This window comes from Triticum aestivum, chromosome 4D (assembly GCF_018294505.1).
Source record: "Triticum aestivum cultivar Chinese Spring chromosome 4D, IWGSC CS RefSeq v2.1, whole genome shotgun sequence".
In the NCBI taxonomy this organism is placed as follows: domain Eukaryota; kingdom Viridiplantae; phylum Streptophyta; class Magnoliopsida; order Poales; family Poaceae; genus Triticum; species Triticum aestivum.
The window spans coordinates 508,438,626-508,449,356 of record NC_057805.1 but is presented as its reverse complement, the minus strand read 5'-3'; the positions used below and the strand labels follow the sequence as shown (position 1 = coordinate 508,449,356).

At 39.8% G+C, this 10,731-nt stretch overlaps 1 protein-coding gene across 1 annotated transcript; it reads right to left on the bottom strand.

Moving 5' to 3' along the window:
* Positions 1-4,044: 4,044 nt before the first annotated feature.
* On the bottom strand, positions 4,045-7,294 carry LOC123100687 (G-type lectin S-receptor-like serine/threonine-protein kinase B120). Its single transcript, XM_044522572.1, has 5 exons — positions 5,992-7,294; positions 5,671-5,772; positions 4,754-4,991; positions 4,502-4,658; positions 4,045-4,329 (listed from the first exon to the last, which is right to left on the bottom strand). The coding sequence occupies exons 1-5, from the start codon at positions 7,292-7,294 to the stop codon at positions 4,045-4,047; spliced, it is 2,085 nt and encodes a 694-aa protein (XP_044378507.1).
* Between the last annotated feature and the right edge of the window lie 3,437 nt (positions 7,295-10,731).

The following is a 10,731-nucleotide window of genomic DNA, read 5'->3' as shown; positions in this document are numbered from 1 at the left end:
TATCTAATACAGTATGACGTGAAGTCCGGTAGATATCTAATATGACGTGTTATGGTATGTTTGTCCTAATGAAAAAAAGTGTACTATGACAAAATAACATGGCCCTTAAAATACACCATTAGCTTGCTATATGGCGCTATAGCGTGTTATTAGCGAGACATTGTACATCGATTTATTTAGCAAGCCATTTCTCAAAATGCTATAGCGTGCTATTAGCATTGCTATAACGCACTATTTTTTCAGTTGTTTGACCCGACAAATATTTAGCTTTTTATATGGGTTGCGTTGAGCCACTAAAAATTACCAATATATACCTGTGGTCCCCCGTTCCAACGCACGTCATTGGCCTAGTGAGGAGTTAAAGTTTGAAGAGGCATTTTCGGCATATGAGGGGCTAAATTAGGTTGTCGTTTGCTTGCCTTTTGTTGTCTTGGCTGCTGGTGGCTTATTTCAGTTTAGACTTTATGTGCGTGCCAAGCTTGTGGTGCAGTTACTCTTGGCTACCCTTGAGCACCGTGAACAGTCTTTGTGGATGTTTTTGCCTCGTTTCGTAATAAAAATGAGGCTGGGGGCAACACTCTTGGATCAAATAGAAGAAGTGGACCTCACGAGGCTGGAGGCAAGGAAGTCCCCCTGGGTATTCAAAAACCATCAGATTCTACATCTAAAATAAAAAACGACTCCAAGCAAACTTGTTCTGAATAACAGCCATCGGCAAAGAACGGTGGCACTAGCTAATATGATAAATACTAGTAAGCGCGTAGCCCATATGTACGTGCACACTTTCGTTGGACAAGATTATTGAACAGTATGAACGGAATAAATATCTAGGTACATAATACCACCACAAGATGCTTCAGGTGGAATGGATGGAAGATAAAAATTATGCTAGCTAATAAAGACAACATCTACTTTTACAGAACTCATGAAAAAAAAGAACCTACTGTTCATGCTGATATGTCCCAGACGCAACTTATCCCCAATCCTGGTTAGAGCAGCTCATGGCATAGACATGATCACAAAACACAGGTCGTCAATGTGTGTTCATACATAAGCTATTGTTTCCATTAAGAAATGGCACGCCGAAGATTTGTGGTCCAAGTAGCTTCCGGAGCTAGCTAACTACTCCTTCTGTCTCATAATGTAAGACGTTTTTTGATACTAGTGTAGTGTCAAAAAACGTCTTACATTATGGGACGGAGGGAGTAACTAACAGCCCGACATAAAAAGGGAAAGCTAGCTAACTAACCGCAACTATTTGTAGTCCTTGGCGTGCTTGTCATGGAGTTTGTTAGAACCATCCATGGCATATCTTCCAGCACAACAGGCTGGCGTGTAGCTTGTGACCTGATAATCCATGGCGTTGTGTGGACAAATAAGCCAGACACCGAGATGCGTTGTTTAGATACCGAAAAAGAAACGGGACTAGTTCACAAGAGTTCAACAAGAAATATATGAGCTAGACTCTAGGGACGAGAGATCCCACCATCTAGGCGGAATTAAAAACGAAAGCAACATGATGGTTCATAAATGTGCTTAATACATAAAGGGCATCGCACAGCGTTAACAAGACTACAGCACAATGCAACAATTATCAAAGAGCTAAATGGAACAAGAAAACGGTAGAAGTCAAGCTAAGACAACAGCTACGGCGTCAGAGGGAGCGGCAAGCAGATGATTTCCATGGTAGATGCGGGGCTCAAGGTGTCTCTTCCGCCATGCTTGTCAAGGTGTGGGTGGGCATCTCCAGCAGTGTCGTGCCCTGTCACCCCCACTCCAGTTGTCCATTCCTTGCTAGAAGGAGTTGTCCCTTCCTTCCTAGAAGGCGTTGAAGGTGCAGGCAGAATTGATCTGTCTACACCAGCATGTGCTTCTTGTCTACTAATTAGTGTCCAAATCTGGTTCAAAGACATCCAACCGACACCATTAAAAACTATATATTTCTATGCTTCCATAAAGCCTACAGAATAACAGCAACAATTGTATTCAGTGAATCAAGTTTCTTCCCAGCTACTCCCTCCATCCGGGTTTATTAGGCCTCTCAGCATCACAAGCATGTCCTTTTTTATAAGGCCTCGTTTTGGAAAGGTGTATGTATGCAACCATTTCATTGCTTGCATTGAAAGCCATTGTTATTGGTGCCATGGCTGGGAAATTAATACACTTCATGCGTGCTTTTTCATTGGTTGCATGCATGCGAGAGAGTGCATTGGGAGTGGAACGGAAGAATTAATGTGAGCAAATTACTATGTGTCTTGGTTAAGAGAAGTTGTCTTTAGGCCTAGTAAACCCGGACGGAGGGAGTACCCAACAAGAAGTAACTGACTCAAGAGAGTTACCCTCTTGCATACTCCTTCCGTCCGTGAATAAATGTACATCTAGCTTTGGTCCTAAGTCAAAGTTTTAAAACTTTGATCAACTTTATAGGGAAAATCAGCAGCATTTATGACACTAAAGTACTATCACTAGGTTCCTTTTGAAAAGCACTTTTGTAATATACCAATTTTATGTCATATATATTACTACTATTTTCTATAAAGTTAGTCAAAATTTTAAAATTTTGACTTAGAACAAAGTGTAGAAGTACACTTATTCATGGACGGAGGGAGTAGAGAAGAAAGAACTAATTTCCTGCCACACAAGTTTAGCAACTATAAAATTATAGAAAAGGTGTGGGGCACTCCCATGTTTAGTACAAAAGACACAAACAACTAGTTTATTCATATTCCTTTTCTTCAGGTTGATTCTAGTCATAACTTTTTATATGACACTAACTAAAGAAAGATATGGATTCTAGGAGGAACTATAAGATGTCAAAAAGCAGGAATAAAAACAGGAGAAACTGCATAACTAAGGTTACCCTATAGTTCATAATAGCATGCAAGGAGCTAGTGGTATAGGTTCCTTATATGCAGTATACTGCAAAACTAAGGTTATCTCCAGTATATGTTATGCTGCAAGCAATAACTCCAAGCTCTAACCAAAAAATCATCAAAGCAGAGGAGAAGGGTCTCCTGAATTTGAGTTTCAGGGTTTCACCATTCGAGACCTGCATAACAGTTTTACCTTGTTCCCTACAAATACAGTAGAGATCTCAAATTGGATGGAAAGGAACCTAACCAATAGTCTTCCCAGAACCTAATTTTGTTGCCATCTCCGAAAGACCATCTCTGTCCAAATTTAATGGCCTTAGAAGCCCTGACTACACCTTTCAAAAAGGTAGAGGCCTCAGTGTTTTGGATGCAAAAGTTATTTGGAAAAGGCTTGTATTTAGTGTCTATTATAGTTTTCCAAATTTTACCTTCACTACGCATATATCTCCTAAACCAGGCTCCTAAAAGGCAGATATACAGATCATGGATGTTAGGAATGCCTAATCCACCAAACTCTATTTTCATGGAGACCAAAGACAAATGTCGTAGAGCGACGTCGACATGTACAGCCTCCGCGTGCTGCTCCTTGAGATGCTCATCAGCGCGCAACCCTTTCGCGACGTCCGTCGCCGTGCCGATGATCAAGGCCCGGCTCATTCGACGACGAGGTGAAATAGGACCGTCGACCAAACTTATGCCCATTGGTGACTGTGCCAGCAATTCTACCGCTCGTGAAACAGGAGACCAATTATGTGCATCAATGCTTTGAAGAAATAGAAGATTTAGAGAACAGGAGGCCGAGTATGAGCTCATGCACATTCGGCTGTGAGATGAAAATCCATTCAACACTCGTCTTAGGCAAACTAGTGCCATATTTGCAGTTTTTAAGCCCAAATAAAGTACTCTACAAACCTACTTAAAACTGGTTTTCCTAAAAAATCCTCTTAAAACTATTTTTTCTAAAACTTGTTCCAAATACTTAGTTATCCAGACAACTAATGAAGGACAAGAAGAGGACAACCGTATTACACATTACAGTTACAAGCATACAGATTACAAGCACAAATTACAATCCTGGCGGTGAGAGAGCTCAACTAGTATAGTCTAGAATCGAGCAGGTAAGTACATGAAGATATTAGGGTCACAAGGACAAGACATGACCAACGGTTTTCTAGCGCCCCTTGAGGTTTTCGAGGCTCAGGTCATCTGCTTGGCTTTCGCCAGCTCCGTAGTTACGACGTGCAAAGCACATAGGCTCTTTCGGCTGTGGGAGCTCAATATCTTTGTTATCCAAGCTTGCTATCACCGAAGACATGAGGGGGCGAGCGTCTGGGTCGTCCTGCACCGACAAGAGTCCGATATGTATGCATCGTAGAGGTTCAACGAGAGAGCAACCCTCTACAATAGATGAGTCGACTAGATCCATCATTTTCCCATCCTTCCTTAAGCTCCATGCCTGCATAAACCAATCATGTCATTAATTAAGTACAAAGTAGCACCCCTTCATATCAGTTGAACAAGTTCTGATCACTAAATAAAGTTTTTTTTCTGAAAAAGAAGATAACACCCAGCCTCTTCATCAAAAGATGCACGCAGCCATAATCACTAATAAAGTATAACGCACTTACATAATCTATAAGGTTATGAGCGCGTGCATGTGCGCTTGGGGTTGTGGTGCCGATCTTCATGCCACTTACAATCTCTAGAAGTAATACGCCAAAGCTGTAAACATCGGATTTTACAGAGATGATACCTTCCATTGCGTATTCCGGTGACATGTATCCACTGCTTTGACAATTAACAGCGGTAAATTTAAAATTATAAACCAGTTGAAGCACAGAAGTTGAGAGATCACATAAATGAAATTCCTCACTACTCACAATGTTCCAACAACTTGATTGGTATGTCCTTCCTGTTCATGGACACCAAAGAGCCTAGCTGTACCAAAATCAGAAATTTTGGGGCTCATCTCAGCATCCAACAATATGTTACTTGCTTTGAGATCTCTATGAATCATCATCAATCTGGAATCTTGGTGGAGATAAAGAAGGCCCCTTGCTACACCCCTGATTATCTTAAATCTTGTGGACCAGTTTAGCAGCAATTTTCTTGTACCATCTGTCAGGGACAGAATTAGATAAATCATCTTATCAGTGATGTTTGACCAAAAGTAAAGATTTTGCAACAAGTGAGCAGAACCTACTGAAAATGAAGTAATCCAAACTTCGGTTAGGTAGATATTCATAAATCAAAAGCTTTTCATCTTCATGAATACTGCAGCCTAGAAGTTTGACCAAGTTTCTGTGTTGCAACCTAGAAATCAGAGCTATTTCATTTTTGAACTCCACTGCCCCTTGGAGAGAACCTACACGAAGCCTTTTCACAGCAATTTCCCTACCATCTTCCAACCTTCCCTGAAACATGCATGAGGTATTATTGAGTCAAGAAAGTTGGATCTTCCATTAGTGATCTAACTATCTCCCTCGGAAAAAACAGAGAGAAATCTAATTATAAGTACAAATACTTCTTGCCTTATAAACATTGCCAAAGCCTCCTTTGCCAAGAATGTTGGATTCAGTGAAATTATTTGTCGCGGCAGCAATTACCCTGAAGTTAAAAATGGGAAACTCTGTGTTACTATCAGCGAGCTCATTGTAATTTCCTGTATCCCGTCGCATCAACCTTCCCCAGAAAACCTTGCTTCGGCGATTGCCTGTAAGGAGTGTGAGTACTATCTCCTCAGTTTCTTGGGACTAGAGATGACATAAAAATTAGAACTAAAGCAATAGTTTCCTACCTCTAAAAGCATAGATGCAAATAAGCCCCACGCATATGAGTACTAGAAAACTTGAAACAACTGATAATACAATTTCTAGGGTTGTGATCTTTTTCATGTCACCTGCACAAAAAATAATTAATATAAGGAGAATAACCAAAGATTGTCAGTGCTTATCACCACATTCATAGCAGACTCCTTTCTTGAATAAAAACACGAGGGCACTCTTTCTCCAATTATTCTCTTCAAATAAAAGAAGTGAAAAGAATCTATCTCTATCAACTCATACTAGTAAAAGATATAGAAACAACTAGACAAATAGGAGCAATAAACCATGCATACCTTGCAATATTCTAGTCCGAACATAGAGGTTCTCCCCTCCTTGAGTGTTGTTCTCCATGTCGATCAAATCTCCCATCCATACCAAGCATCTTGTGTCATCTCCATCAATATCCATGTTGCTCATCCTGGAGTAAGCATATGCCACGCAGGAGCAATTGCTTCTACATTCCTCTCTGCACTCGTCAAAGCTTCTACTCGGGAGATGAAGGAATTTGTCAGGGACCTTCATGCCTGGAAAGGCTAGGAAATCATCTCCATGGGTGCACCTTCGCACCTCCTTCGGTCGGCATCCCTGTGAGAAGCTACCGGCGATCCATCCTTTACCATCCCTCGGCTCAAAACCGTCAAGGCACTTGCAAACTGGGACGGTTGCTGTGTTGTCGCAGTAACCATAAGGACCGCAGTAGCCGTACGTATTGCACTCATGTTGAGGCTCTGCATACAGAGCTCTCCATACTGACATGTTGCTGTCCCAGCTTAGTATATTTACCTTGCCCAAGTAGTCAATCTGCATCCTGACCAACAGGATGAAGGAACCAGTCGGCATGCCGAAGGACATGTACACCTCATCGCCGGCGTGATGTAAGGCCATGTAAATGGCAGACTTGTTGAATTTGTCCATGTAGAGGTAGTTTGTCCACACCGGGCTTCGCAGGTGTGGTCTCGAGCCATTCCAAATGAAGCACTGGAGGAGGCTGCTAGGGTCTGCGCCGTAGGAGAACTCACCGGGGGATGGGTCATGTTGGGCCTTCCAAGAGACGAGGTGCTGCAGTGGAAGCGTGTTGTGGCTGAGCCTGATGTTCATGCCGGGTAGGAGGGTGTCGGTGGGGTGGTCGAAGCTTTGCCATAGTATGGCACTGTCAGCTAGTGATCTAAGGATGAAGTTGCCAGTGTTGTCCAACACTGCTTCCACCGAGATGGAATTCATGCTGACGCTGTTGTTCGTTGTCCAGAGGACACGACCATTGCTATCAGACAAGACTATGTCGGAGTTGTTGGTGACGACAAGATTTGCAGAGGAGAGGTTAGTGGTGATCGGAGCCGCACGGTTAGAAACCCATACCACCGTGCGCTCCGGGATGCGATTGTACCATATGCCAACATAGTGATAGTTCTTGGTGGAGTTGGATGGGGAGAAGAATCCCAGGGCAAACACCCCATCTTGAGAGACGAGGACATTGCCAGGGGAGAGCGGCTTGCCAGCGACAATCCGGTTATCGGATGCACAAAGAGGCAACGAATTGAATGTCCAAGAAAGAAGCAAAAGAATGGCGTACACAGGAAGGGAAGAATACATTGCCATTCTTGGCCTTTTGCTTGCTTGCAGGATCATGGTGGAGTACAATATCTTCGAGGTGCTTGCAATGAGAATGAGTATGGGGTCACCCGACTGGGGCATATATATAGTGTATAGAAGCAACCGGAGCGTCGTGCTGCCTTGGATTGGATGTTTGGAGCCACAGGAATGAAAGAGTGGTTGGGTTGTTCTAAATTTGTGCTGGAAGTTAGGCACCAGCGGTCAGGTCTGTTGAGAGTGAAAAGGACATGATGCGGAAAGAAAATGTGCTTCTTAAATGATGGCTCAGAAATCTAATACATCCTGTGCTCTACCAGATCAACAACATAGCCATTCACTCATACATCCAAACTTGGTTGCACACACAGATGTGGTGGTTATTTGCTAGCTAATTACTTACAGGTGGTACGTACACTAGTACAGGCACTCCCTCGTTCCCAAAGTGTCAGGCGCGATTGAGTTTGCATGGTCTTTGATGCACAATTTTGACCATCAATACATATGAAAATGCATGGATTGAATATATATAACTGATAACATTGTATTTGTCTTGCAAAAAATATATTTCATGTATATTTATACTAATTTAGTGGACGTATAATAAGTGGAAATCATATTCAAAGTTATGCGATGAAGAACAAAAAGGTCAAAGCGTGACTTATATTTTGGGAAGGAGGGAGTACTATACAACATGTTGAATATCTTTTTTGCGGGCGTGCATGTTGCATTACCTGTGCCCGTCAACAAAAAAAATGTGAAATTTGGTAATCTTATTTTTTTAATTTGTGTCAGCTTTGGTTAGTTTAGTACTCTTGTGTTCCAAAATGTGATAGTGTAAAAAATAATCTTACATTTTGGGACGGGGGGATATTTACCAAAACCATACTGAAACATTTTGGTATATCCCAAAAACTGAGCTATAAGTTGATTCCATGCCATATTTACCTAAGTAATGATAACTTAGTTACGAAAAAACCTTATTTAATGAACCAAATAAACTGCGTACGTAGATAAGAATAAATAAACAAATGATAAAGGGAAAAAAAACAATGATAAAAGGATGATGCTGAGGTAAAAATGAAAATATTTACTATGATGAACGTGAGTATGTTTTCCTTCTTACACACACCGTGTGTCATATATTTTTGTCGAAATGCTGCATAAGTACTCTGCTGTTCACTGCTTTGTTTCCATGGCAGGGATCAACACGAATATAACCGGCGATCTGTCTGCCACGAGGCTGCATTGGCCTAGCAAATGCCATGTCGTCGCCCGTATTTGTGCCGCTGCTCCGCACCCGGACAGGCAGGTCACGACATCGGGGGGGATTTGACGAAAACAGCACCACATGCTCCAGGTCTCGCACTCCGCTCCCAAATGTGGTGGAATCTAGAGTTGCACTTGTCTACTTCCTCCGGGTTAAAGTTTTGTGGTTTATGATCTCGTTCGCTATGGCTCTGTAGGCGTAATAGTTGAGGTTAGGCTTTGCAATACCAAATGCACCAGTGCGCCCTCATGTAACGCACACCCATGTGTGCCACATTGCAAAACATGCAGAGGACATTCTACAATGTCGTGGACCAAAAAGGAAGGAGGCGTCCGGCAGCTAGGGTAGCATTTGATACATTCACTGCACCCCCTAAGAGTGATATTTCTAAAAATCATAATAAAAAAAGTTCACGGATTCAATTTTTTGAGATTTAAAAAATGTTCGCATATTCAAAAAATAATCATGATTTCGAAAACAATGTCCTGAAATAAAAAAAATGTTCATGATTTTGAAAAGCAAATGCCTGAATTCAAAAAATGTTTGCTTATTCAAAAAACAATCTTGAATTAAAAAGAAGTTTGCTTACTCAAGAAAACTATTCATGCTTTTTCAAAAAATGTTTCTTCAATGTAAAACAAATGTTTGCTGAATTTCAAAAAAATGTTGGTCGACAAATAAATTTTTGCCAATTCAAAAAAAAGTGCACAATTCCATATAGTGTTTCTGTATTTGTGAAAAACTCCATGAATTCGAAAAGGTTCATGACTAATTTTTTCTTCATTAATTTTAGAAATATTCATGATTCATAATAATATTCTCGAATCGGACAAATGTACATGATTTCAGAAATTGTTCAAGATATTATGAAAAATTCACAAATTTCGAAAGTTGTCCACAAATTTTTTAAAATAAAACAAAAGTAAAGAAAAATAGAATGCAAATGAAAAATAAAAAGGAAAGCGAAATGAAAAAAGGAAGTGAAAAATAAATGAAATTAAAAAGAGATAGGAAAAAGGGAAAGAACGATAATGAAAAAACGGAAATAAAATAAAAAATGGAGCTGCGAAACGAGCTAGGTGGGCGAGACAAATGTTACCTACCGGGAAGGGTGGAGGGGTAGGGACCTCCTATGTGCGGCTTACTGCGTCAAAGAGGCGCAGTTTCGCACAGGAGACGGGTCAACTGGGCCGGCCCATTCCCTGTCCTTGGCGGATTGAAAAAATCGCAAAATTAAAAAAGAGCGCGCCAACTAGAAATCTAACCCGCGACCTGCTAAAGTTGAACACGATGCGCAAGCCACTAAAACAAGAGAGCTACTCTGGAAGGTTTGCAGCGCCAGTTTTAAAGAACTATAAACAGCTGCCAAAATTAAAACAAATTCGCCAAATTCCTTTTCAAAATAAAATTTGTGGGCGAGGGATCAAACTTTGGAATAAATTTGCGAAAAGGGAACAATTATTGTAGTTCTAGATCATTTTTATATTTCCATACATTTTTTTATTTACAAACAAAATTTAAAGATGTGAACATTTTTTTGATCTGCCGAACAAATTTTAAAAAATGGGAACTTTTCTTAAAACAACTAACTTTTGGTTTGTGAACAAAATTTAAAAAAGGTGAACATTTTTTGAAACAAATCAAACAAAATATGGGAACAGGAACATTTTCTATAAGACTGAACAAAATATGTAAAATGGGAACATTTTTTGAAAATCAAAATAAATCTGAGAAAGAAAAATGAAATTGGAAAGAAAAGATAAACAGAGAGAAAAAGAAATAAAAAATGAAGAACAAATTTTAAAATGGAGAGTTTTTTTGAAACTCCGAAACAAATTTGGAAATACAAATATTTTTTGAATACATGAACATTTGTTTTAAAACATGAACATTTTTACAAAACATTTAACATATTTTCAAAATGGGAACAATTTTTAAAACTTTGAAAATTTTGCGAAAAACGAAATTTTTTCAAATTGTAATTTTATTCAATACTTTGAAAAATTATTAAACATTTTTTAAATTATGAAAAATGAAAAGGCAAAGAAAACGAAAAATAAAGAAAAGAAACAGAAAATATGAAAAAATATTAAAAATAAAACTTGAAAAAACAGAAAAGGAAAAAAATATAGAGAAGAAAAAATATAGAGGAAAAAGGAAAACGAAAAATGAAAAA